General features: G+C 53.3%; 2 protein-coding genes across 5 annotated transcripts in view; both read left to right on the top strand.

Moving 5' to 3' along the window:
- The window catches only part of PLEKHG2 (pleckstrin homology and RhoGEF domain containing G2), a 48031-nt gene extending 37200 nt beyond the window's left edge, over window positions 1–10831 (top strand). For 2 of the 3 annotated variants that reach the window (XM_053267966.1, XM_053267968.1), the window contains 4 exons: window positions 821–837; window positions 2149–2433; window positions 2729–4193; window positions 5685–10831. In XM_053267966.1, the coding sequence (XP_053123941.1) occupies window positions 821–837; window positions 2149–2433; window positions 2729–4193; window positions 5685–7780 (3863 nt within the window). In that variant the 3' untranslated portion in view covers window positions 7781–10831. The remainder of the gene's footprint in view (window positions 1–820; window positions 838–2148; window positions 2434–2728; window positions 4194–5684) is intronic. The other variant, XM_053267967.1, reaches the window with a different exon arrangement.
- Window positions 10832–13129: 2298 nt separating this feature from the next.
- On the top strand, window positions 13130–26687 carry LOC128333017 (cytoglobin-1-like). 2 transcript variants are annotated; one of them, XM_053267970.1, is made up of 6 exons: window positions 13130–13281; window positions 15971–16247; window positions 19583–19690; window positions 20968–21088; window positions 22043–22123; window positions 22738–26687. In XM_053267970.1, exons 2-6 carry the CDS (start codon window positions 16012–16014, stop codon window positions 22822–22824), a joined length of 633 nt encoding a protein of 210 aa, XP_053123945.1. In that variant the 5' UTR covers window positions 13130–13281; window positions 15971–16011; the 3' UTR covers window positions 22825–26687. The 2 variants fall into 2 exon arrangements, with proteins under 2 accessions (XP_053123945.1, XP_053123944.1); XM_053267969.1 differs by having other exon boundaries at window positions 15889–16247.
- The last annotated feature ends 1302 nt before the right edge of the window (window positions 26688–27989 follow it).

Here is a 27989-nt window from a genome sequence, read left to right as displayed (position 1 = left end):
AGGTGCCACTGGAAGCCACAGGCAGGAGTTGAGGGCATGCCCTCTCTCCTGCTGTTGCTCCCCTGCGACTGGAATTCAGAGGCATCTTGCCTCTGAGGCTGGAGGTGGCCTATAGCCCTCAGACTAGTAGCCATTGATAGATCTGTAAAAGTTTCAAGATTAAGAAGCTTGCTGGATTGAACCAAACGTCTTCCCTGTCTGGCGTCTTTTTTCCTGTAGTGGGCAACCAGGTGAGCTTGAAAGCAAGAGCTTCCCTCCTCTAATCTCCCAGTCGCAGGTAGACTGCTTTTGAACACAGACGTTCCATTTGAGGCATCTGGGCTGAAAGCCATCAGTGGGCCTGTCCAATGTGAATGTGTTTCATAGAAGTCCCTGAGAAATGGCTGCCTCCTGTTGCTAACATCCTCCAGCTCTTGTGAATCCATTAAAAACACCAAAAGAGTCTTAAGGACTAGGATATTTTATGTGGCAGAAGATTTCACAGACTGGAGCCGGCTTCATCAGAAGCTGGTTGGTGGAGGTGGGGGCGTGTGTGTGTGTAGGCTTTGCTGCCACGCATATCCTTCAGTGTCCCCTCTAACAGGGATACCCAGGTGGTGTTGACTACAACTCCCATCATCCCCAAGCAAAAGCCATTGCAGCTGGCAATTCTGGGAGTTGTAGTCAACAACATCTAATCCCTGTTAAAGGCAACATGGCTACCCTTCTAGAATGGTTCGCAAAGATTTTCCATGTTTATCACAAGCTCCAGCTGCTTTATCATTGCTTCTGATGGTGTTTTTTTCTTCCTTCTCTTTTGTTTATTCCCCTCTGCTCCCAGAGACGACCAAGTTAAAGGTAGGTGACCTGGTCATGCCATCTTGCCTCCGTAGTCATTTGGCTGTTGCTGATGCAGGAGTGTTTCCCAGAGCAAGAAATCCCCCTTCTAAGGTTCTAGTCCCTGTGGTTTCCCAATGTATGGGAGACCTGTGTGATAAAGCAGAAGAGGACAGGAGACATTAGAGTTTCAGTTACGTGAAAGGTACCATCCCAGAGTTCAGATGTTGGGTCCCCAGATGATGGAATACAATTCCCATCATCCCCAGCCATAATGGCCAAAGGCCCCCAACCCTTCTCCTCATGCATGCTGCAGCTGTTTTTGGAAAAGGAAAAAAATCGCTGGCGGGGGGCGGGTTCCAATCACGGAACTCCCCCATCTCTCTGGTCCTGAGAGACTGATATGGAAGAATTCAGATGAAGGACTGATAAGGCGTGGATTAGCTTGGGCCCCAGAGGCAGTCTGATCTTTCCCGCAGGGACCATCTTGGGAGGAGCTCAGCACATGCTGTCCTCTGACGCTGGAGGATGGGACAAGAAATGGGCTCCCTTCCTGGGCACCAAATCCTCTTGAGGGCCTAAACCTCAGGATTATCTTGTGGGCCCGTCTCATTGTCAGCCCAAGAATGTGACTCGTTCTTCCTTGAAGCTGTGGGGTATTCCGAGCCTTGCTCTCCACTTCGGTCGGTCGATGGAAAGTTCCCAAAGCTCAGGCTCCAGGACAGAGCAAAGAAGTTGCCTGATTTGGCCGGCTGCAACGTTGGGCCTCTGGCCACCTCCGCATTTTACAGTTTGCCATCTCCTTGTGCTAGTTTTACATGGAGGTTTAAACAAGCAATTAGGTTGCGGCAGTGCCTGAGAGGGGTTTGTTTACATTGTTAATGCAAGCAGCACTTGGCCGCTCTCTGGCCTGCTGAGTTGAGGGAGAAGAATCCAGATGCCGAAGTCACCTGTGTAAAGTGGCAAGGGTTGCAGAGCGGGCAGTGCTGGGTGGACTGGTTGATCTTCATCCCTCCTGCCTTCAGTGGCCAGGAAGTTTTCTGGATTAGCTGCATCCTTTCTCCCTCAAAGCCAGCTTCTTCTGCAGAGCTTTCAGCCTCTCCCTTTACTCCCACAACCAGAACCTGCAACTGCCTTTCCTCCTATTTCTCTCTTGTTGCCTCTCCTCTCCCTCTGACCCCTCTGTGTCCCCCTCCCACTGCTGAAATGTCGGTGGCATGCTCCTTGGGGCAGGGACCTGCCTCTCTTCTGACGTTATTCTGTCATGCATGTGGATCGTGCTCTGTGGATCTCGTAGCGAGGGACAGTAACGCCTGCCTTCCCGACTTGCAGCATGCGGACAGCGAAGGAGAGCTCTTCACAGCCACAGAGTCGCTCCATCTCCCCAGCAGCGCCCACACCCTGGTCTCCGGCAGGATGGAAGTGGAGGCAGAAGAGTCCAACCCAGAGGACGGGGAGGCAGAGTTCTCTCTGGGCGAGGAGGCCATCCCTACCAATTTGTCCATCACCGAGGAGATCCTAGAACTGCTTAGCCAGCGGAGCCTGGACAAGGAGAATGGGATGGAGGGGACACTTTTCGTGGAAGGGGGTCCAGAGAGGAGCAGCTTGGCTCCACAGGTAGTGGAGGAGGAGGAGGTGCCCGACTGTGGGTGGGTCAACATCAGGGAGTGGGGAGGCCTCGTGGGCTCTGTTTGAAACCTTGGGAGCAGCTTCACCGTTGCAGGTGGCAGGCGTTGTGATTGTGCCGTTCTCTCCAGACTTATGGAACTCATTGCCACTAGAAATAAACGGCCACTCGCTCAAATCACCGTTTGCACGCCAGCCAGAAGCCTCCCACAGTGTTCGCACTGCCCATGGGGAGTGCCTTAGCATACTTTTACGTGCTCCCGTTTCTGCTCTCATCCTCCTCCAGGGTCAGCCCTCAGAAGACGACGCCTTGGGAAAGTCAGAGGAGGAGCCGGAAACGAAGCGTGGGTTCCAGGACGGGCCCCCGGTTGGCGCCGCTGACTCCCCCCAGGACCAGCCGCCCCCGACGCCTTGCCACCCCTTTGCCAGCGACTCTTCCGAGGAGGAGGAGCAGCAGCAGCAGCAGCAGCGCGGAGAGTCCAACGGCCCGTCTCCCCTCCACGTCCTGGAGGACTTGGCCACGGAGGACGCCCACGGCAAGCCAGAGGGGTCTGCCGGAGCCGCCCACGCGGGCCAGGGGCCACCGGATGGGGAGGGCCTGCCCCCTGAGGAGGCGAGCCGACCCCCCCAGTCGGCCTCGGGGCCCCCGAGCGGAGACCAGAAGAGGGTCCAAGCGGAAGGGGGGCCCGGGCGGGACTCCACCCTGACCAAGGATGACTGGCTGCTGATCGAGAAGATCAAGAGCTACTACGAGGGGGTGGAGGCCGAGAGCCAGGGGCCGCCTGGGCTCGGCAAGAGGGAGGGTGTGCCCTCGGTCCCTGCCGGCGTGGTCCGCGAGTCCATCCTCCGCTTCAACAGCTTCCTGAAGCAGAACGACTCCCGGGGCGGGGAAGGGGGCGGGGCCCGGCTCGGGAAGCTCCGCCCAGCGCCCAGCCCCGCCGGCCGTGAGAATGCGGGCAGGGTCCGAAGCCGGTCCTGCCACACCCAGCCGCCTCCTTGCCATGAGGATGGGGAGGAGGGGCGGAGTCAGCCGCCCACAAGCCCGGAACGTTCCAAGAGGGGGCGGAGCTGCTCTGACAGCAGCCAATCCCCGGACGCGTCCCAAGATGCCCGGAGGGGCGAGGCAAAGCCGCTGCAGGCTGGCTGCGAGAAGTCGGACAAGGGGCAGAGCGGCACCCGGTCTTGGAGAGAACGGAGCCGTCGGGGGCCGGAGCGTGGGTGTGGCTTGGAGGAGGAGTCTGAGGAGCCCGAGTTCAAATCCTGCGCAGAGATCCGGAAGGCTTGGCAGGAGAAGGAGCGCAGCTCTGTGGACGCCTCCAAGCAAGTGGGTAAGGCGGCAGGCAGGGGGCCGTACCCCACCCCGGAGATGTACGCGGAGCCCTTGTGCATTGTGGAGGATTCGGACCTGGAGGAGCCCCTTTCGGTTCCAGACAGACACCCGGAGAAGAGAGCCCCCGGCGGTGGGGCTGTGGCCACCGACGGGCCACCCGGCTACCTTCCCTCGCTGGACCTTTACGAGAGCAACGGGGACCCCTGCCTCCTGGAGAACTCGGAGCGCATCCTCAGCAAAGTCCAAGCCTTGGCAAAGATGTACAGCGAGAAGATCAGCGGGCTGAAGGCCCCGAGGAGGGGGCTGGAGAGGCCCCGGGCCCCTCGCAAGAAGAGCCCGGCCAGGGGCCCGGGGAGAGGAGGAGGAGGAGGAGGAGGAGGAGGAGGAGGAGGAGGAGGAGGAGGAGCTGCCATCCCCCACTGTGAGTGAGCCCAGGGTGGTGGTGGTGCTGTCTTTTTCAAGAGTTGCCCACTGCCTGGAGCTTTTTGTGTTCTGAATGTGACCGGCAAACAAACAGAAGAAGAAGAAGAAGAAGAAGAAGAAGAAGAAGGTGTGTGTCTCTTTCCCCAGCTGGCAGAATGCGGCCCTTGGCCTCTCCGCCTCCTGTCCCAGGCCCACCACGGGAGCAACGTCCGGGGAGTCAGACGAGGCTGCAAACCCTGCGGTCTCTTCAGGCCCTCAAGAGGAGGATCCCGAGCCCAGATGAGCAGATTCCTCAACAGAACGGACAAGCCCGTGGGCCTCACCCCAGCTGCAGGAATGGGGACCCCCCTTGGCTGGGGGCTTTTCCGTAGGCAGCCGCCCTTCTCCGTGTGGCCTCCCAGCCGGGGGCTTGTGGGGAACGGGCAGCGGCAGCTCTGTGCCCGCCACACTTTGGGGAGCAAGAGTCCTCCTGCCTGTGAGTTGTGGCTGTGGGGCAGAAGTGAAATACTGTGGCGCTGGTGCCAGCTCAGGGCCCCTGCTAGCCCCTTTCCTGGCTGCCACCCTGTGGGACCTGGAACAGGAGGCGGAGAGGCCAAGGGAAGCATCCTGCCCGCTGGGGAAGGAGCCACATGCATCACTTTGTGTTTTGTTTATTGGTTTGCCAGTCCCATTTCATAACACACAAAGCTCCAGGCAGCGGGCAACTCTTGAACATACGGCAACAATAAAACACAGTTTAAGAACATTTCTGCAAAAAGCCTGACAAAACAGGTGTGTTTTGAGGCAGGGCTGGGTGGGTAGGTAGGTTGACAGCAGCCAGAGATGGAGAAGACGGAAACCAGAGAGGGACGGGACGGGGAACACGTTCCAAACCGGGGTTGTGGGCGGCAGAGCTGAGCTGCTCTCCAGCTGGGGACATGGAAGGAGCAACCTTTCCTCTGCCCCACCCTCTTGTTTCCCACAGGGGAGAAAAGACAAGAGGGCTGGTTTTCATTCGGGTTTGCTTCAGCACTCTCTGATTCCAGGATCAAGTCTATCCCACCCTATTCCTGGAGTTCAGGGCTGGTTGCACAAAGACGCTGAGCCCAGCTGAGCTCCCCTCCACTTTCCGCCTTTTCTTGACAGTATCTGTGGTCTTGCGGGGCAGAATGGGGTGGTGGGGAGAATTTAAAGGCAGGTAAATGCTTCTTAATTCTGACTCACCTGAGTCTTGTGACCATCTCCCCAGCAGAGAGCAGAGTGGAAAGTAAACCCTGTTGGGGTCGTCCCCCCGTTGAGAAGGGGGGCTGGAAGTGGTGGCCCCTCCTGCACCCCTCCCTGCCTTCCTGTTCTGTGACCCGGTCCGCAGTCGCATCAGGGGTGATGGGATCTGTAGTCAGCAGCAGCCAGCCCTAGACTAATCTAGCCCTTTAAGCAAGCCAGTGGGCTTTGCCCCCCTGCCAGGAACTGAGCTTTTCATGCTGCCTCCTGCCTTTCTCCTCCCTCCCAGGTGAGCCACGGATCTACGGCCACGTCCTCATGCACGAGCCCCTCCAGCACGTGGTCGGCGTCCAGGAGAACGTGCCTTTCGTCACTGCCACCCGGGGAACCGCCCTTGAGCTGTGCAGCGAGAGGCCCCGTCCGCTGCTTTCTCCAGACCTCCTGGGTCCACTGAGGCAGGGATTGCTGCTCTCCGCCTCCCTGCCCCTCCGCCTTCCACTAGATACGTTGCCGCCCACTGACCACGAGGACAGCCCAGCCACCGGCCAAGACAGAGGAGTGCCGCGAAGCCCCAGGGGAGGTTCTCCGTTACCCCAGTGCAAGGTGGATCCCTTGGTCGTAACAGCCCCCACCCAAAAGGGTTGTGATGGAGGGCATCCTTCTCCTCCGTGTCCCAAGTTGCTAACAGAAGGAGCGCTTGGAGCCACAAGTGCCGTGGAAACCGCGTGTGCATCGGAGCTGGGCCGGGAGATCCGGGAGGCTGGGCGGCCATCTTGTGGGATCCAACCAGAGGTTTCTATGGAAACGGTGAGGTCCAGCCTTTCCTCCGAATCGGAGCAACGCCCTGGGGAGTCGGAGGCAGCAAACCCTGCCGCCTCTTCAGGCCGTAAAGAGGACCCCGAGCCCGCATTAGCTGCTGATGCCTCGACCTTACGGACGAGCGAGTGGGCCTCACCCCAGGTGCAGGAATGGGGGGCCCCCCGCACCAGCGCTGACCCCCTGCAGCCGGAAGAAAGCCTTGCAAAGAGCAAAGCTGCCCCTGTCCCCTTGGACCATGTTGAGAGCGACGACGTGGCCAGAGAGGGCCTGAGCACAGACGCTTCCGAAGCCGCCCGGGAGACTCTTGGCCGGGCAGCCCCAGAGCCCCGCCCCGTCCCGGAAGCCGCCAAGGCCCCCAGTCCCCTGCCGCCGGCGTCCTCCGAAGCCCCCTTAACTCGCAGCTCCTCCGCGCCGCCTCCCCAGGAGCCCCCTGCTCCAGCAGGCTCCGGTTCCCGGCCAGCGGCCCCGGCCCAAGAGCAGCGCCCAGCCGCGGCTCTTCCGAAGCTGCTGCCACCCTCGCCGGTCCGCCGGTGCCTCTCCTCCAGTGCGGCGGCCATTTCCAGATACATCGCAGCCTCGTGCATCAGCCAGAGCTTGGCCAAGAAAAGTGGGGCGCCTCAGCCCGAGGAGCCGCCAGCCCCTCCCAGGCCCCCTCCCTCCAGCTGGGCCCCCCCGCGACTCCCGGCGGACCCTCTAGCTCTCCTCCCCAAGGGGGCCCCCAAGGCCCGCTGCAGTGCAGGGAAGGCCGAGGCCCTGCTCCCCAGAGGCTGCCCCCAGGGGGCCTTGGAGCCCCCTTCCTGCAGCCCCGGACCCCTCTCGTCCTCCCGCCGCTGGGCCTCGGCCTCCGCGGCCCCGGCCCCCTTTGGACACTGCGTGCCCTTCTCTTCCGCCTCAGAGCCCAACTCCCGTGTGCCGTCGCCCTCGCCGGGGAGAGCCCGGGTCTGTTCCCCACCTCCGGCCGGGCCCCGCAGCTGCACCTTCAGCCCCTTGGGGGCCCCCCCTCACGGGCAGCAGCCGCCCCCCCTCGTCGCCTCCCCGGTGCCCCTGCTTCTGAACTCGGGGCTGGGCCTGGCCGCTTCACCTCACTGCGGCCCCAGGCCCCGTGGCAACAGCCTGCCGAGACTGGCAGAGAGCCCCGCCACCAACGGAGAGCCCGTATCATCGGGGTGCGCCATGGGGACTGAGCGCGGCGACCCTGCTCCGCCCCCCGGGGGCTGCCTCGGCTCTCAGGAACTGGGCAGCATCAAGTGGCCCCATGTACCAGGCCTCTGCTCCAAGTACGTGAGCAGAGAATGTGGGGCCAGCCCTCCGAGGAGGGAGCTGGAGGGAGAGGGCTGCCCCAAGCGGGCCTCCCTGGGCAACGGGGAGCCGGCTCGCTGGGCAGAGAAGAGCCAACAGAGGGCCAGCTATTCGACCACCGTCAACATCCAGATTGGTGGCAGCGGGCGGTTCGCCTCCTTCAGCAACGCCCAGGTCAGCCTGACCCATCCCCTTCTGGCCACGCCAGAGCAGCCGAGCACCAGGAAGGTCAACGGCACGGCCTTGGAGGCGCCCCCAAACACATGACCTGGAGGCTGGAGTTGCAGGAGACAGCAGTGGGGCCCACCGGCCGGACCTTGCCCAGAGCAGGGGTGGGGGAGTCGAAGCAAGGCGAGGGATTGGGGACCAGAGGTTGGTGATGTGCAGCAGCTGCAGCTCTGTTTCAGGATGGAGACGGAGGAGGACATGGACATGGGCACGCCCCAGGAATGGTCTGCTCCTTTCCTGAAGACGTGCCATCTTCTGACCACTCGCTCTTGGGTGTCATTCGCCAAGGCTGCTAAAGTCGGTTCTCTGGCGTCAGCAGGGGAGTGCCAGCGGGACGTTAATCAAACATGCAAGTGGAGAATTTTTTTTTTTTAAGTATATTTCTTCTTCAGATTGAGATCAGGTTTTGGTTCCTGCTAGAAGCAGGAACTATGATGGCTCAACTCGTCTTTGTTAAAATCTGCCTTGTTTATAAGCGTACGGATTGAGAGGGTTTCTTGGTGTGCCGTAATGGGAAGAAGCAAGTCCCAGATGAAAAGAAGCACAGCCGTTCTCTGTCTCTGTGGCATCTAAAACAGTCAGAAAATCACTTCTTAGCACAGTTCTGAATAAGAGTTTCTCGAACTTGGGTCTCCAGATGTTGGACTACAACTTCCATCATCCCCAGCCACAATGGCCTTTTGCTGTCCCCAAGCTCTCTCTTTTCTTTTCTTTTTTAAAGTGTTCCATTGGATTCTCACCAGTCCCCAAGTAAGGAGCGGATTTTAGTAACATGTTTTTGTAAGGAGATCAGCCATTTCACTTTTTGAATTATTTGGCAGAAGGGTTCTTGGGTGGGTCTATCTGGGCCCAGAGATTGGTTAACTTTTAATTTGTGGATGAGCTCTAGAACTTCAGATCTTCTCTCCTATAATACAGTTCTTTGTACTCCCTTCCTGGAAAGATTAGTTCAGGCTAGTTAGTAGTGGCTTGTCCTAATGAGCCAGAGGACGCCAAAGGGGGCAGCTCAGGTTTTTCTTCTCTCTCCTGCCCTGCCCGAGAGCTGTGCTGCCTGCAGCCTGGCCATTCATCAAGTAGAGCTTGCATTAACTACACAGCTCTATACAGCCCCCCCCACACACACACACACACTTCTCATTAGGACCAGCCACTACTGGTTCAGGCACAGGTAGGTTCAGCATCCTGTGCTGCGAAGACAGACGCAAATAATCCATTCACCAATTCTCCAATCTCCTTCCTCCTAGAATATCTTTCACTCCCTTGTCCTTGAAGGGTCCAACTGCCTCCCTGGCCATTTTCCTGCTTCTGATGCATTTAACTTTTTTTTTAAAAAAATTGTTGGGCTTTATATTTTTGGCAATGCATTCCTCTCCCCCCCCCCACCTTGGTTTCAGGTCACATTTATTTTGCCAGGATATATGTTCCTTTTTTGTTCTCCTAGTTTGGGCAAGGCTTCCATTTTCTGAAGGCAGCCTTCGTGCCTTTTACAGGTTCCTGGAGACATAAACTAGACAGGATTTCTTTTGGACGATTTGGAACTGCTCCTAAGCTGCAGTGGGCATTCTAGGTATTATTGTGGTTTTAAATAACCGCCAAGGATTCTGCAGAGATGTGACCCTCTTGACTCTCCCTTTCCTTTGAACAAATCCCCTCATTTTAAAAAGGCCTTCCCTTCCGAAATTATTTTGAATCCTCTCCCCATTTGAAAATATTGCATCTTTCAGCAGTCCCTGCTGGCAGTGGGGTGGCGGTGCAGGGTTCCCAACCTCTTAAAATTTAGTATTTTTTCCTCCTGTGGGTTGATGTGACCCTTCAGCTGTCATGAGGTTCAGCCAAAGCAAACATTCCAGCGCCCCAGTGATTGCCCAATTGTGGAATTAGCTGCGGGAGTGTGTCCAGGACTGTCGGGGAGTCACTGTGCCAGAGATTGCATTGAGCATCTCTTTCGGGGGGGGGGGCAAGGGCCATCCAGCCGACGGGACAGGGACGTTTTCCCATTTAGGCACGCTTCCAAGCAGAGCAAGAGGGAGAGAAGGGGTGTGTGGGAGAGTGTGGCGAAGCAGGAAGTGAGGGGCTGGAATGAGGGGTGGGGTGTGAGAACGGGTCAGGTTGGCCTCGGCATGGAGCACAAAATGCGGTGTTTTTTCTCGGGCATTGGGAAATAGCAGCCAAATGAGAATGTGTGTGTGTGTGTGTGTGTCTCTGTTCCTGTGTTGTGTTCAACACTCATACAATCTATATACAGTGTACACAGGTACAGCTATTCATACATTCTGTTGAACACAGGTACAAGACCACGTGTCCTCTCCGTACAATGCATTTCAAGGACCTGCATTTTGAGTTCACTTTCAAAATGGATGCAGGTGCCCTCATTCACACAGGAACAAGCACACGTGTCCATATGTCCAAATAGAGGGTGTGTGTGTGTGGGTGTGTGTGTGTGTCTTGGAGTGGGAGTCAGCCTTTGGGTTTTCTTTCACTAGTTAGTATACAAAGTCTTTGGTCTCTAGTGGTTACGGTACTAGAGTGGGCAAGCTCAGGAGTTGTTGGGGCTTTGGAATTCTGCTCTTTTCTCCAGCCGGACCAAGCTCCAGAGTCCTGTGACAAGATCTGGCTTGGCTTTGGAAGTTCCAACAGCAGCCCCCTTCCTCTTCTCTTCCTTTCACCCAGAAGGCTGTGGAGCTGCTTAATTAAACCATACCCTGTGGGGAAATGAATGTATGCACTTTTCTTCAAGAGGCTGCTGGCCTTTTCTACATACACCCCATCACTTAGCAGATTTTGTGTCTTTTAAATGTCTGTTTTATTTATAGCAGTTGCTTTTTAATTTAACAGCAGGGAATTTTCCTTCACCCTCCTCAGACTGGGTACCATTTTAAAAATATATAAATTCAGTATCTCCTCCCACTCTTGTAAATAAACTTTTGGTAGTGTTAGCATCCTTCTTCACATCCTTGTGGTTGTCTTTCCCTTATAATATACCTAAAATGTGGTTAAAAATTGTTTGGTACGTCTTTAAACAAACAAAAAAGTGGATTTTGAAAGGGAAAGGAAACCTCACAAGAGCAAATAAATGACATTTTTGATTGATGTGGTGGTGTCTCTGTTTCTTCTCAATCTCCTTTGGTATGAATGTCTTGTGGGAGGTGTTTTGCACAGCAGTGGCTAATTTAATTTGTGGCAAAATGGTCGTTTGAGAATTCCAAACCCTTGCCCTGCCCTCCACCATCTCACCAATGGAGAATAGGGGTGTACTTGTACCACCAATTCTTATAGCAAAGACTGCTCCCTCTCTCCCCCCCCCAAGCCTAGCAGCATCTGGGGGGACCCCTTCTTCTGTTTCCATTTACTCTGCAATAGCCCCGCCTGGGTGCTTTCCAGACTAGCTGCTCATCACAGCCTGGGGAGCAGTCTCGCAGCAGCTATCAACCCGGAAAAACAGCAACTTTTCCACACCGGATATACGACGTCCTTGCTCTATGTCGCAGTGATGCCTTCTTGCGAATGGAAACGGCACCCTGCTGTCCGTGTAGGGACTGCGGTGTCACAATGCGGGAAGTGGGGAAGCGCACGTCCAAGATCCGTTCTGACACCATTGTAGGGTCTCGTCTGGCAAGCGCCCTGCTCCCATCCAAAAGCTGCCTTGGTTAAAGAGATGATGCCAGAGAGGCACAGTCTTCCCATCATCTGATAGCCGCAGTTGAGACCAAGCCTCACCAGCGTGAGAAATGGCCGACTGGGCACTCAAGGCAAGACACATCCATCTCCTCCCCAGAGGTTGGTCTCCTGAGCGCGCTCTGGGGAGGAAGCTGGACCCTGAAGCAGGGTGACAGTCCTAGAAAACCATGCCAGCCGCAGTGAGGGTCCTTCCAGGAAGCAAGGTGAGGCAGCTGCCTCGAGCAGGGGGTTAGTGGGCGGCAAGGTTCCCCCGGCCCCCTCCACGGCCTCCCTCTGCTGTCGCTCCACCTAGCGCCACCAGTGTCCCAAAAGCTGCTCCGAGACGAGCCTCGGCTTCGTTCATGGTGGCGGCAGCAGAGAGAGAAAGAGGCAAAGGAGGCGGAGGTGTGTGTGCTCCAAGCAGGATGGGGGTGGCTGTTCCGAACGCCAGAAGCTGCCTCTCGCTCGCCTTTGTCATCCCAACATCTAGGAGCATAGGAAGCTGCCACATACTGAGTCAGACCACTGCTCCATCTCGCTCATTGTTGTCTACACAGACTGGCAGCAGCTTCTCCTCCAAGGCTGCACGCAGGAGTCTCTCTGTCCTATCTTGGAGATGCTGCCAGGGAGGGAACTGGGAACCACCTGCTCATCCCAGAGCGGCTCCATCCCCTAAAGGGCATATCTGACAGTGCTCACACATGTCTCTCATCCAAAGGCAAACCAGGGCAGACTCTGCTGAGCAAAAGGGACAAGTCATGCTTACTACCACAAGACCAGCTCTCCTCCTTACGTTGAGTCAGACCCTTGGTCCAGCTGGCTCAATACTGTCTACACTGACTGGGAGCAGCTCTCCAGGGGCTTCAGATGCCGAGGACTGAACCGGGGGCCTTCTGCATGCAAAGCAGATGCTCTACCATTGAGTCTTTCCTGACTTTATTGCTCTACCTTACAGGGCCGTTGTACAAATTACTAAGATCATATACTTGAAAGTGCTTTGGGAAAGTTTGATCCGAGGCTTCTCAAACCTGGTTGGAGGCCCTTGTGGCCGGAGTCGCCGTGCACCAACATCTGGGAACCATGTTTGAGAACCCCTGGCTTAATTGAAGTGCTAAGCTTTGATTGAATTATTACCCTTGTCTTAGCAGCCTCAGTGCTCTTCTCACCCACAGCGACAAATCACTCCAGCAGTCCCTTGTTTGCAGGAACTGAAAAGTGTAGCTGTGGTTTTTGTTCACGCAGGATGTCCCCATCTTGGATACTTCCCCTCTGTAGGAGTTGAGGCCGTAGCTCAGAGGTTAAGCGCTTGTTCTGCATGCAGAAGGTGCCAGGAAGCTCTGCACCTGGCAGCATCCCAGGGAAGGCTGAGGAGGACCCGGATCTGGAACCTCGGAGAGCTGCTGCCAGTCCGAGCAGATGCTCCTGAAACAGATGGACCGAGGGCCTGACTCAGTCGAAGGCTACTGCGTTCATGTGTGCGTCTTCTCTCCACTCTCCCTTGTGCCTAAGCAGCACTGCTTTCGTGCGGCCGGAGAGAGATAAAAGAGATGATCTTTTCGACGTTTGGACTGGAGAGAGAGCAGCAGCCAGCAGAAGAGAGCACAATTATTGTGGTGATGTTCTCTGGGGGGAGGCAGAGGGAGGTGGGTGGGCAGCCTGAGCTAGGCAGGCTCTAGGATCCTGGGGACGCCTGCCTGCTCTGTGGGCTACAGATGGGATTCACCTGCTGGAGAAGCCTCGGAGAGAAAAAGTGAGAGGGGAATTCACGTGGAAGAAGGCGGAGAATTTGCAAAAGCGGAGTGTGTTGCTCTTTCTTACTCTGGGATTCCCATCTAGGGCATTTGAACATATCTCTCTTCCTGTGCAGAGAAGGGCTTGTGCTGGTAAGTAGGTACTTCTGCTTCATCTCCCTGGGGGGGGGGGACCACCAAATGCTGCCCCCGCGGCAGTTCTAACATTTTCTCCCTCTCTTTATAACTGGGCCAAGAGGCACCTGGGTGTGTGTGTTTCTCATCTATTTGGCTGCTGTGGTGCACCTGCCCCTCCTGCAGGCCAGCAGAGAGAGCATCCCTTCCTATGGCCACTGCAGGGTCTCTCTGCTCTTTCTTTTGAGTTTGGGAGCCTGTTGGGCATGGGGGACCCTCTGCTTATTCCTCTTGCTCTGTAAACAGTTCTGAGAACTTTTTTGTTGTTGAAAAGGAGTGCACTAAATATTTCTAATCATGCAGGCCAGCCCATCCATGTACGTATGCCAGAATGAAGGCCCCTGCCCCAGAGAGGTTGCAATCTGGGTGTTGAGAACAGAGCAAACTCTGGTTGGGCCCTTTTTATTTCAGTGGAGGAGATGGCTTCCCTGCCCCACTTCACAGCACAGTAAGCTTGTTGGCTTGGGGGAACGTCCCATTGTGTTCAGTGCGGCTGACTCCCAAGCAGGTGAGGGTGGGGTTGCAGCCATGGGGGCATCCTAGATGTGTGAGCCTGTTCTCTGCACCACTTCCTGGAACAGAGGCTTGTTTGCTTATATTCAGTGCATTTGCATAGTGCCCTATACACAGAAGGTCCCTGGGTGCTTCACGAGATGGGTTGCCGCTCCTGGCTTGGAGTTCATGAGGCGCGCTCTGCTTTTCAGACCCTACCGTTCAGCAGATCCTCTCCTTCAGGACCATCCCCACCACCACCACCACCACCTCCGGGGGCCTCTTGCGTGTCCTTCTGGGCAGGAACCGGCCGCGCTTCAGCCCTCCTCACACCCGCTCCTCTTCTTGCCTGCCACGGAACAGGCTCTTCTGTTCCTTCCCAGCCGTGGCGGTGCCAGCAGAGGTGGTGGGAGGAAGGCAAGGAAGAGTCGCCTGCTGGCGCAAAGGGCTCCTTCCCACGGCAAAGCCGCTTCCTCCTTCCCCAGGCAATGCGGGGTTCTTGGAGGCTCCCTGGAGGCTGCAGGGACGGACAGGTGGCAGCTGACGGATGGTTGTTTTTAATAAGTGTTCTAGACTTAGATGCGAGACGCAGCGGAGAAAGTGCTGGGATTGGTCGCACACTTTTTAATGTTGCTTTATCATGCTTTAATATGTGCGTTATGACTTGTAGCTACAGCAAGACACTCACTTGATCACTCTTCCTCCAAGAAGCTTGGTGTGTACTGCAGGTCCTCAAACTTGGGTCCCCAGATGTTGGACTACAGTGCCCATCACCCCCTGCTGCCTTTGGCCACTGTGCCTGGGGATGATGGGAGGTGTAGTCCAGCAGCATCTGCGGACCTAGGTTTGGTGTCCCCACACACACACACCAGGGATTTCCAGATGTTGTTGACTACAACTTCCAGCATCTCCAGTGGCAATGGCTTTTGCTTGAGGATGATGGGAGTTGTAGTCAACAACATCTGGGAATCGCTGTCCGAGGGAACACTGCCCCTCCCCACACACACACCTTTCTTTGCCGTATCATCCTCTCAGCAGCCCTATGAGTTAGATTGAACTGAAAGACAGTGATAGCCCCAAGATCATCCAGCAAGCTGCTAACAGAGCAAAAAGAGGCACCTTTTTAAAAGTGGTGATTCTCTTTTTTGAGCAGGGGGAGAGCCACTGGCCCTATCCATCCCCAGCACAGCCTCCCTCCAGGGCCTGACGGTTGCTGGTTTCTATCTTCTGTCTCTTTTTTAGGTGGTGAGCCCTTTGGGGACAGAGAGCCATGGTTGGTTGGTTGGTTGGTTGGTTGGTTTCTATGAAAACCACTTTGGGAACTTTTGTTGAAAAGCAATATATTAATATCCGTCTTAAGCTTCTTCACTGGGTGAGGAGTCCCCACCACCACAGGTCTTAGTCTGACACTCTAATCACTACACCACACTGCCTCCCTTTTTGATGCTGAGTCACTTGCTCAATATCTACTCTGGTTCACAGGGCTGTTAATAGTGACACAATCCCGGGAATTCCAGTACAGAATCCTGAGGAACTGTCCATGTATAGACCATTAGTCTAGATCAGGGATTCTCAACACTGGGTCCCCAGATCTTATTGGACTTCAGCTCCCATAATCCCCAACCAAAGGCCACTGCGGCTGGGGATTATGGGAGCTGAAGTCCAATAACATCTGGAGACCCAACATTGAGAATCCCTGATCTACACTGACTAGCCGCAGCTTCTCCCAGGTTGCAGAGGCAGGAGTCTCTCCCAGCCCTGTCTTGAAGATGCTGCCAGGGAGGGAACTGGGAACCTTCTGCATACAAGCAGGCCGGTGCTCTTCCTAGAGCAGCCCCTTCCCCTAACACCTTACAGGGCTCACACATGTCATCTCCCATCCAAATGCAAACCAGGGCAGACCTTGCTTAGCAAAGGGGACAATTCATGTTTGCTACCACAAAAGACCAGCTCTCCTCTCCTTTGAGGGAATTGCTGGAGACAAATATAACTGAAAAACAGTGTTTTATAGACCACTTGAATGAATTAATGAATCTATTGTTTGTTTTGCATATTTCTCCTTTGCCCTCTGAGAGCTGTGATGAGCTGGTTCATTCCAGCGCCAGGCTTCTTTAAAAACAAACAAACACCAAACCATAAATTACACCTCTCTTAGCTGGTGTGGAGGAAAAAGAAGACCCAGAAACCTGTGGAGAGATGGGGTGTGCCTTATCCTGCCCGGGTGTCACTCCGGATCCCACCACCTCTGAAGAGAAGACGTGCCCATCGCTGGAAGTCGGGCTGGATTCTAAAGTGGAACTGGAGTCGTATGAGGCTGATGGACAGACGTCTGAACTGCTGCCCCTTTCAGAGTCTGAGAAGAGAAAGATCCAGGAGAGCTGGGAAATCCTTCACAAAGACATCGCAAGAGTTGGAATCATTGTCTTTATCAAGTAAGAGGTTGGTTTTTCTTTGCAGGTGGCAGGCGGGGTGTAGAAATCCTGCAGGCACAGCAGCACTTTCTGGCAGGGAGATGCAGCAATGAGGAAAGCTGGGCCTGCTGATGCCAGTTGGGCGTTGCTTTCCCATGCAGCTTGACTGGCTCCCTCCAGTCACCTGACTTCCCCCCCTGCAAGTTGCATTGCAGAACTTTCTACAAGTTCTGCTCCCTGAAACCAGCACCAGCTGCCTCCGTCTGCAGATTTGGCTTTGATGATTTCCCTGGTCTCTGTTCATGTAGACAGTCTGTCCGCACCAGTGCTGAGAATGAGGGAGCAATCTCTCATCTCTTTGGCCAGTGGCCACGGATGAATCCCTGTTCCCCGAGTGTGTCTAATGTGTGTGTCTGCAGTTTTCTCTACGTTGGAAGAATCAATTCCAGAGGAAATGGACTTCTGTGGTTACCTTTCAGGAAACTTGGATATTGACTGGGGTGCATGAAGGCTTTAGATCAGTTGGGAGAGCTGTGACTCAGGACCACACTTGGTGATGGATTGTGCTTTTACCTGGCACTTTAGATATTTAATGGATTTGAAATGTGGTGGTTGGTGTTTTTTGTTTTTAACTAAAAACCACTTTTTACTAAAAGGTGTGTTTCCTTCCATGTAACTGTGGTCAACTTCCTCCACTCTGAAAACTATTTCTGGCATCATTCCATCTTTGCATAATTCATGGCCTCCTGCATTTGCTTCTGTTGGTGTCTACGCTGGAGGAAGAGGCCGCCAGCATCTGACTCCTGTAAGACCAAATGCAGGAAGCCCAACAGCCGGGCACGGCAGAGTCCAGGGGTCTTAGGACACCGGGCTATTCTGGGGCTAGAGACAGGATGACAGTTTTCAAGGGAATCCAAAGTGGCCGATGGGGAGAGGTCTGGCTTCTCTGAGGCATACGCATGTATTTCTTTTGGCTCAGGGGGCACCTCTTGAAACACTACAAAAATCAGCTGGCAAAGACCAAAGTTCTCTCAGCAAGCAGCAGCCCATTTTTGAACTCCCTGGGGAAACTTGCCAAGTTTTTTTGTCAAGGCACGGAAGCACCTTCTGGCTAGCCCAGCAGGGTTCCAATCCCAACCTGAAGTCCTCCAGATGAGGCTGAACTACAACTCCCAGCTTCCTCCGCTGCAATATATTGCAGCTGGTGGTTGTGGGAGTTGTAGTCCAGCCACACCTGGAGGACCCCTGCTTGGGAACCCGGCTGGCCTAGACCTTAGGAGGGACTTCTGGACTGTAAGAGCTGTTTGACAGTGGGACAGTCAGCCTCATGAACTGGTGCGCCCTTCACTGGAGCTTTTCAGACAGCCGCTGGACCGCAATGTGTCAGGGATGCTATAGCAGATTCGTGCATGAGCCAGGACGGGATGGGGGGCCAGTTAGCCTAGAAGACCTTGAAGGTCCCTTCCTACTCTTAATGTTCTACAAACCAAAGACTTCCTGGTTGGTAGCTCAGTCTCAGTTAGGGGTGTGCATGGAACCGGTTTTGTGCACACCTGGGAGGCGGGTGGAGGCTCCTTTAAGGCATGGAGAGGATGCTCTTATCTCCCCCTCCTCTCTTCCCCCTCTGGCGCAGGGCGGCTGTATTCTCTCTTGCCACCCCGTCAGCGTACTACCAGAAGTGGCGGGCACGCAGGAGGTGGTTTAGTGCCACCTCCCCACTAAAGGGGGCAGGGGTAGGGCAAGAGCGGGTCCCCAGAGGAGGGAGGAACCTGCAACCTTTGGAGGAGGCCTGGCCTGTGGAGCGCCCTTCTCCCCAGTTCGTGCAGGCTGTTCACTGCCCACGTTGCAACGCGCGCACACACCCCGCCATGTGCAGCGCATCCGTGGAGGAGAGAGAGGTCTAGCTAGCCATGATGGCCTTGTGGGAGCTCCACATCCAGAGGCAGTATACCACTGCCTGAATACCAGTTGCTAGCCGTGAGAGAGGGCTGTTGCCTGTGCAGTTTGCTCATGTAAGCCTCTAGCCTGACACACTTGCTTTCCACCTGTGTTGAGTTTCTCCGGGAGGCCTGTTTTGTGTCTGGCATTGGAGGAGGATGGCTGGGAGGGAAGGAGGGAGAGCAATCCTAACCCCGGGGAAGCGGCTTCAGGCAGAACTGCTGGACAGAGTCCCGCTCTTGCTTTCAGAACTTGACCTACCCACGGCTTCAGCCAGGCAGGGATGGGATCACCCTGGTCCCTTGTTGACAAGAGAGGTGCGTTTATTTGTTCAGATGGGAACTGGCGAGGCTGAGGAATTCTTACGCGAGTGGCCAACAGCAACAAAAAGCAATTTTGATTTTTAAAAAGGTTTCAAATGGTTTGTTTTGTATTTTATACTATAATGTGTTTTGTAGTGGTGTGTATGTGCACGGGATGTCTTTAGTGTTGTGATCGTCCCAGAGAACAATTTGCGGCTAACACAAATAGAGCTGATGGTAATGATCCATGACTCATGGTTTGGCCTCTGTGCAGCTTTGGCCAAAGTGCAATCCGCTGCCCAGTGAGGTGGGGGCAGCAGGGCTCTCCTTCAAGGGGAGTGGAGCCCCCTTGAGACCTGCACCCTCCTCCTGGGAAGCGGGCACGGAGTGCTGGGGCGTGTAGCCCTTGCCCAGCACTTTCCTCCCGGAGCTTTGAAGAGAGGGCTCGGTCTCTCGAGGGGCCCTCCCAGGTCTGAGAGAAGTGCAGTACTGTGTGGAGGCCAGCACAGTGTGGGGAAGGGCTCTCGTACTTCATGGGCGAAGGCAGGCGCGGGGGTCCTCCTCCCCAGCAATGCTACTCGCCCCTTTTTCACTGCAGATGCAGAGGACCCAACTGAGGGCATTCTGCGTGCAAACTGTGCTCTCTCATTGGGCTGACCTGTGGAACATAGGAAGCTGCCATAGACTGAGTCAGACCATTGGTCTATCTAGCTCAGTATTGTCTTCACAGACTGGCAGCAGCTTCTCCAAGGTGGCAGGCAGGAGTCTCTCTCTCAGCCCTATCTTGGAGATGCGGCCCGGGGGGAACTTGGAACCTTCTGCTCTTGGAGTGGCTCCATCCCCTAAGGGGAACATCTTCCAGTGCTCACACTTATATTATATGCAACCAGGCCAGACCCTGCTTAGCTAGGGGGCAAGTCATGCTTGCGACCACTAGACCAGCTCTCCTCTCCTTTGAGACGATTGGAGTTGTAGTGCAGCAACATCTGGGGACCCAAATTCGGGAAACCCCTACAGTACAGAGTTTGCACTGCTTGCTTCTTGCAGTGTATGTGTGTGTGTGGGGGGGGTTGTTACCTCTCTATTACTCTCCAGCACCTCCTGTCCCTCCTCTAGGCTCTTTGAGACCCACCCTGAGTGCAAAGACGCCTTCTTCCTTTTCCGTGACATTGATGACTTCCAGCAGTTGAAGATGAGCAAGGAGCTGCAGGCTCACGGCCTCAGGTAGGTCTCTGGCCAGCTCTCCTCCTCGCCTGGTCATCGGGGGCACTTCCTGCACGTGGAGATGGTGCTCTGGATCAGAACTGGCACATCCACAAGGCAGACCCCGGAGGTCACCCAGGGCACCAGTTCTTGGGGGGGGGGGGGCGGTGCATGAAGCATGCCAGAATATAGCGCTGCCACTTTCCCTTTCCCTCCCTCTTGTACTGCACCGTGGTGTAAGCATGTAAGATGTCACCCTGCACCCCAAAAGACAGAGCCTTCTTTGCTCACTGCACCTCAACAGCTGGCCCTGTACGCTGTGCTCCCTTTCTGGAAGATGAACGGCCTGCCTCTGCATTCATTCCTAAAAAGACATGGTCTCCTCAAACTGGACTTCCATATTAACAGCAGCATATTTTCACCTCTGCAGGGTTAGGGTTTTGCCCCCTTTAATAGATGGGGAACTCTCTCCCACTGTATCCTCAACCCAACGCCGCTGGCTAGTCATTCGCTGGTCATCCACGCGGGTCGGTCATGTGACCTTGCAAATCAGCAGCCTGTGGGGCTCAAGTTACATTATGGGGCTCTGGCACATCTCCGCTGGGGGCAGGGGCAGCAAAGCCCCGCCTCGGGTACCAAAAACCCTCGGAAGGGTTGCTAGGCAACTCAGGGTGCTTTCTTTCCCTGCCCTGCTCTTCCACAACACTCTGTTGCCCTCTGCAGTTGGTTGCTGGGTAATGCATGAAGATCAGTCCTCACTGCTGCTGGTGGTCAGGCAGGACCGGCTGAGAACATTTTGGCAAAACCGCCCATCAGCTGTTTAGGGGGGGGAAATTTAAAATTTGTTTAAAATTGCCCACTTGGCCATTTCTTTTGTGGATTAGGTTATAGGTAGCACCCATCGTGCCCTACCACCCAACCCACTTGGGTGTCTGTAGGAGCTACCCATTGGGAACAATGGGGTGTTTTGAGTTTCCCCATTGTTCCCTATGGCTGAACACTTGAAATGTTTCAAGGTTGTTTCGTCAAAACAACCAGTTCAACTGCTGTTTCAATGAAATGTTTCTGCCACCTGTGTTTTGTTCTGAGCTTGCAACAAAATGCAACATCCATTTTGTGCACATCCCTAGGAGGTGGCCTATGCAGCCTAGCAGCCACTGATAAATGTGTCTCCATGCATTTGTCTGTCACAAGTGGGCTTGACAAGGAGGGAAACTCCTTCTCGCAAAGTCTCCTTGGCCCCCGCTTGACAGCAGCTTCCTGCTCTTTCTCTGCCACCCCCCTCCCTCCGCCCCCAGGGTGATGTCCTTCATTGAGAAGAGTGTGGCACGGCTGAGCCAGGAGGAGAAGCTGGAACAGCTGGCCTTCGAGCTGGGCAAGCTTCACTGCCGGTATAAAGCACCCCCCAAGTACTTTGAGGTGAGAACAGCCTCGCCATGTCCCCAGACTTTCTGGGTAAAGGTAAAGTGTGCCGTCGAGTCAGTAGGTAGTACCTGGATTTTAATTTTATCATTTGGATTGCTTAGCCCACCCAGATTCCCTCAGATTTCAGCTTTCACTTTAAAAAAAAAAAGCTAAGCTCTAGCCCTTGTAGAAATTGAGTTATGGAGCAAAACATGTGGTCACTATTCCACTCAACCGCTGGACTTGGATTAAGGCAGGAGGCTAGCTGGGAGGTTCACAAGTACTGTGATCCCTTGAGAAATGTTGCCTTTGTTTTTTTTATCAGCAGGGGATCTGTATCAGGCAGTTAAGCGGATAGCTTGCTTTTTATGTCAATCACTGCCTACCTACCGGGCTGTGTACTGTAATGTTTAAGGACCTTGGAATTACATTCTATGCATGCCTACTTAGAAGTAAGCACTGTTGGTTTAAATCAGATCTTCTCTCAGGTAAAGTGTGTACAGAATTGCAGCCTTAACTGAAAAGCTATGCATTTTTGTTGTGGTTGTTCCATTGCTGCTATTAATATGTCAAGGAAAATGGTCAGGCAAAGATATCTGCCCCAAATACTGTTGGTAGATATCCAGAGCAAATAAATGGGCACCTACTAACTTTAATAATATGCAAATGATTTGCAAGCCAATTTACATAGTATGCAGATTAAGGTGCCCAGATTTGGAGAGCCAGAATATGGCAGCCCTAGGTCAGAATGACAATAGACAGACACCTCCACCCCCAGAATCCTGGAATATGTCTAGCACTGGCCAAGTGTTGCTAGGTGTTGCACAGCTGGCAAAGAGCAATCTTCCTGATGGCCGCGTTCCAGCTAAGAGGCTTTTCCGCCCAGAATCGAAGGGTGGGCTAGCCTGACAGAAGATCTGACCTGTCCCCCTCTCTCCCCCCACTCTGAACCTTCTCTTGGTCTTCCAGTACGTCGGTGATCAGTTCATCCAAGCGGCTCAGCCCATTGTCAAAGAGGAATGGACCCCAGAGGTCGAGCAGGCCTGGGAGGTAAGAGAGAGATATTTCTTAATCCTGTTGGCTAGCAAAGAGGAGACGCCTGTCCCAGAAAGCTTCCTGGGATGAACGTCCCCCACCCAGGCCCATCGCGGCTTAGCCAGAAACGTTGCTGTCCTAAGAGGGTGTCTGTATCTCTGGATGGATGCAGAAGAGCCAGGATCTCAATTCAGACCACTGAAGGGCTGATTTGGCCCATCGCATGTAGACCAGGGTAAGCATGTTTGCCCTCCCCAGACACTTAGTGCAAGACACTCCAGACACTGGGGACCCCTCTACACAAGGATGGAGCCTTCTGAGGCCAGAACTCCACATGGGCAGCCCAATCCACAGTGGATGCAGCTGCATGGCTGGTTTCCTTCAGGTTGGAGTTTATGCACACAGGTGGTCCCCGTGTGAATGTGGGGGGGACAGAGCATCAGGTGAGGGGGGGGTAGGCAGAAGCCAAGGCTGGGTGTAATCTTGCAGGCGCAGGCTCAGACCCTGGGCAAGAATGGCCCCTCTTTGCTGGCCGATGGCATATCATTCCTCCCCTCTCTCTTCCGGCTCCTGCACTCAGGGGGTCTAGAGTGGTAAATGTTTCCCTTTTCTTTCCTCTCCTCCACCAGAGTCTATTTAAATACCTTGTAGCCACGATGAGGAGAGGCTTTTACAAGGAACAGAAGGCGATGGAGGGAGGCCAGCCAAGCTCTTGACTCATGGAGTACCCGCCGGTGTCGATACCACCACCCGAAACAGGATCTAGCAACATTTCTCTGCCCTCCGTCTTGTTTGCTGTAATACCTCCTGGGATGTTTTGTCTCCTCTCCTCTAAGGGAAGTTCCTTGTGTGCAAAGGGAGGCGTTTTAGCAGCCAGCTAGTCTCTGCTGGGAGCTGGGGCTGGCAGGAGAATCCCAGGGCCTGTCATGCTTGGGCCCCTTGGAATGGGGACCCCACACCCCCAAGGATCATGCGTAAGATCCTTCTAAATGAAGATCTTATGTATGGATGGGGCATTTTGGGAACAGAGGAAAGTTGGTATATGCCCCTCTAAGAGTTCTTGCATAAGAACAGCCCTGCTGGATCAGGCCCAAAGAAGACCATCTAGTCCAGCATCCTGTTTCGCATAGTGGCCCACCAGATGCCTCTGAGAAGTCCGCAGGCAGGAGGTGAGGGCATGTCCTCTCTCCTGCTGTTGCTCCCCTGCACCTGGTCTTGAGAGGCATATATATTGCCTGTATATATTTGATCCCAGAGAGAATCTATCTGTGTGGTTGCTAAGAGTTGACATCAACTTGATGGCACTCAATCAATCAGTCAATATGTTTGATGGCCTGTAGCCACCAAACTAGTAGCCATTGATAGGTCTGTCCTCCATAAATTTGTCTAAGCTCCTCTTAAAGCCCTCCAAACTAGTGCCCCTCACCACAACCCATGGCAGAGAATTCCATAGATTAATTATGTGCTGTGTGAGAAAAGTGCTTCCTTTTGTCGGTCCTAAATTTCCTGGCAATCAGTTTCACGGGATGACCCTTGGATCTAATGTTGTGAGAGAGGGATGACGTTCAAACACTGAGTTTTTCTTTGGCTTACTTTTCTTTGGCTTACTTAATCTGCAGATAGAATCTGCCAAGCTGTTGTATCTGCTATCTTTACTTTGCGTGTTTACTCAGTGAAAATGCTTTGTTAAGAGCTCTGCTTTTACCTGGAGGTATTCTGTATAAAACATTGCACAAGATCCTACAAGTGGCGACAAGGATGGGATACAGAAGCTTGTATGGTTAGTAGGCACTTGATCAGTAGGCACTTGAATTTGGATTCAGATTATTATGGTCCAAAACCAGAAAATAAGCAGAAAAGGCACCTGGAGGATTAGTGAAATGGCAGGCTATCGCCTATATGGGACAAACGGGAGTCTTTGAGAGTGCGGGGGAGGCAAGCCTACTTGCATAGAAAGGCAGAAGCAATATCTTGAAGTGAATGCCATTCCACCAGCAAAATATGTGGCAGCCTTGCTGAGGATTATGGGAGGAAAGCCTCTCAGTCTTGTAAACAATTTGATTGCTCCAGAGAAGCCTGCAACCAAGTCTTTTAAAGAAACAGTGCAAACTGTGCAGCAGCATTTATCACCAAATCCCTTGATTCTAGCAGAGAGGTGCTGCCAACTGATCAAAGATAGAGATTACAGTCCTTGCTGTCAACTGCCTCACTGAAGGAGGGCAGGATGGCTTCTTGTTTGAAGGAGGTAATGGTTAGACCTCTTCTGAGGAAGCCTGCCTTAGATCCCTTGGGAACTGAAAATTATAGGCAGGTCTCCAACCTCCAAGATGATACCCAAATGTCTCTCTCTCCATGTCCTCATTATCAGGAAATAACATTATCTCCTTAAATGCCTGTGGCCGTAACGGACCACAGTTTGTTTCAGAAGAGTTTAAGTATTTCCTGCACCATTATGTCATCCAGCACATCCCCTTTGCACCGAATCAGGCAACTACCAATGGCCTAGTGGGAAGATTTGTGAGAACCTTGGCATGGGATCTGAAAGCCATGGTTGGTAAAAGTGGATCCTTACAACAAAAACTGGCATATTTTTCATTGGCCAGTTGCAATGCTGCCCATGCCAATCACCTCTGAGATGTCGGCGATGCTGCTCCTGGGCAGAAATCTCTGCTCATGTTCGGATTTGTTGAAACCTGATTTGCACAGACATGTCAGAGACCAACAACTGGGCCAAGCAGCTGCAAAAGGGAGTGGCATGTCTTGTGGCTGTGATGGCATGGGACTACAAGGATCCAAATAAACTGTGCCCAGCAGTTATCCATCGCCAAACAGGCCCTGTGTCATATACTGTTTAGGGTTCTCTGCATGTAATTTGGTGTGCCACCATATTGATCAGCTGTGGGACTCTGCAGTGGCACCAAGGTGAGCCGCCAAACCAACATGTTCAGAATCCTTTGCATTTCCTCCACCAGTGTAGCCAGAGGAAGCCACTACAGCCGCACCAGAATTAGATCACAGAGAGCACATCGGTTGCTTCTGAAGCCTTGTTTCAGCCAGACCGCTGCACTGGACTTGCTGGCTCTCGGGACTGTAAGCAGGAAGGGAGCCGGCACTGTCCAGAATGGAGACACAAGCCACACGACCAGAGGCGCTCTTACGCCTGGACTTCGGGGCAGAAGTCCAGGGCCTCCACACCCCGTGGGGGCCCCCCAAACCCTCTTTAGTCCGTTCTGGGTAGTGTGGTGCCAAACGCGACTGTGACTTGTGCCGGGCAGCCGAGCGTGACCACTGCTTTAGAGACAGAGGTGGAAGGGGAGAAAGAAATATGCGGGATAGAGATGTGTTAGGTTGTGTGTTGACATGTTTCTACTAATACGTATTTGCATAAATATATCTGTTTTATGTTCTTACGAGTTCAGTTGCTGTTTGTTCCCTTAAGAACCCACTTGTTAGAAATACTGCCTGTGTCATGGGTGTGTGGGTGTGTGTGTTTGTGTGTAGGGTTGCCAACTGTCCCTCATTACACGGGATGCCCCTCATTTCAAGGATGAAATGTTGGTCTCTCTAGGGACAGCGTTTGTCTCTCGTTTTGGGGGCGGGGGGAGCAGCTTCTTATTTTGAGACATTTTGGGTTGAAAAGTGCTGTAACTTGAACACGTTCTAAATAATAACAATGCTGGCACTATTCAACAGCATAGACGTCAGTGATATTCAGGCTCTTGGTTACCACTGCATACACCTCCCACCCGTCCCCAGCCACCCCACAGACTTGTGTCCCGCATTCTGGCAATGAAATGTTGGCAACCCTAAGTGTGTCTGTGTGGTGCTCAATTCCAGTGCTTTGCTAAGAGCGCTGTGTCTGCCTGGAGTTATTAGCAATAGCAATAGCACTTACATTTATAATACCACTCTATAGCTGGAAGCTCTCTAAGCGGTTTACAATGATTTAGCATATTGCCCCCCAACATTCTGGGTACTCATTTTACCGACCTCCGAAGGATGGAAGGCTGAGTCAACCCTGAGTCCCTGGTCAGGATCGAACTTGTAACCTTCTGGTTACAGGGCGGCTGTTTTACCACTGCGCCACCAGGGGCTCTGGACACTACGCAAGACCTTGGAAACCCCAGGGCAGGGTGAGAGAGCGAGCTACCAGGAACCAGAGGCAGCTGAGCCTCATGTGGAGCCCCCTACCCCACTCCACTCATTAGGAGGGGCTGCTAGCTACTACTGTTGTCAGGAAAGTGGCAAAGCCCCGATCCCCTTGGCAACATCAAGTTGTGGCTCAGTGGCCATAACACAAAATACTTTTCTAGGATTTAGGAAGCTTAGGTTAAGAGAAGAATTAAGGCACAAATGACTCCTAAAATCTGCCTCCAGGACAGTACTCTTGTGACCTGTGCAACCTCTAAGAAGGACTGTTCCTTTTTCATTGGGGTGGGGGGCGGGATCATGTCAAAGGAACATCTTTCCTTCTCCGCTTGGCCTGTAAGCTGTATCTTTGTGGCTGTGTGTTTCCCACCCTGCTGTAGTCGCTTTGGGACTGTACAATTCCTAATAAAATACGTGGGTTTTTTTGTCAAACAAACCTAAGCTTTGTTTCTTTTTTTTACCTTCGTGGTGAGCAGATAACATGATGGGAAGGGAAGACGGGTTGGGGTTTTTTGTTTTAAACGAGAGAGAATTCAGGTTTGAATAACTTATTTGTGGCTTCAGCTCAGGAGACAGGATGCAATTTGGGGGAACAGTTCTTCCGAAAAATCTTTAACCCCGATGCAGTCAGTTCTTTTATTACAGTCTATGACCAACAACAAACAGAAATACTTAATACCCTGATGCATACAAACGGTGTCTCATAATCTGGTGTCTGAGAGAGAATACCTACACAAGTGGCCTAAAGAACTGGGGACCATTTCAGATATTTCCAAGGTATGAAGGAAATCCTGGAGAGGGAAGAATGCCAGGGGTTTATAGTTTGGCCTCACAGTGAAGTAGCTGACGTTAATATCTCTAGGCAAGGAAGGAGGACCAGAAACCACATATGACCCCTTTATGGGTAATGTTACCCCTTAGGAATTGCCACTTTCTCTCTCTTTGTCTTTTTTTAAAATGACTGTTGCTTTTTGGTGTTTTTATGGTTTTTAATTCATTTCAATGTTTTAATGTGATTTTATGGAGTCTTCTTATAAACTGCCTCAGGATGAGTTTTTATGAAAGGTGGTAATAGACATTGAGCTGCAAATAAATATTATACAGGAGAGTTATGAGTGGGAAAAGCAAAGTTTTGTTTAGTTTCAAAGCAACTAGTAGCAGCCGGTCCTAACAAGCCAGGGTGGTAGTGGAGGAAGCCGCTTGGTGGCTCCTCTCTCTCTCTCCCACCCCACCCAAGAGCGGCACTGCCTGCAGGCCGGCCATTCATCAGGTAGAGCTGCCACCCAAGTGGCCTCCTTTGCCCCCTCCCCATTAGAATGAACCACTACTGGCAGCCATGCAGAGTAAGGCAAAGATTTGGATCAAAGCTACAATGCTGGGGAAGAACCTTTTCCTCCGGTTCCATTTCCCTGATCAAAATCGCAGTCCCTGAAGCCGCTTCTCTGGTGGAGGCAGAGTGGGAGCAGTGTGTATTTGTATTTTCTTCTAAATTTATTTATGTTTCAAATTTGTATACTGCCCTAGGGAGGGAAAGGGGAAAGGACATCTGCCTTTCACAGACACATGTTATATAACACTAAAATGCTCAGGTTCAAGACCCTGTAACATTATACAGCACAGTGGGAGAAGGTTTCAGAAAAGTGGGAAAGTAAAACAAATGTGTGACTGTGTGTGCACATGTACTTTTAAAAAAAGAAGCAGACCTGCTTGAAAGTGGAAAATCCTCTTTGAT

The sequence above is a fragment of the Hemicordylus capensis genome, chromosome 7 (genome assembly GCF_027244095.1).
Source record: "Hemicordylus capensis ecotype Gifberg chromosome 7, rHemCap1.1.pri, whole genome shotgun sequence".
Classification (NCBI taxonomy): Eukaryota; Metazoa; Chordata; class Lepidosauria; order Squamata; family Cordylidae; genus Hemicordylus; species Hemicordylus capensis.
This window is presented reverse-complemented; position numbering and strand designations above follow the sequence as displayed.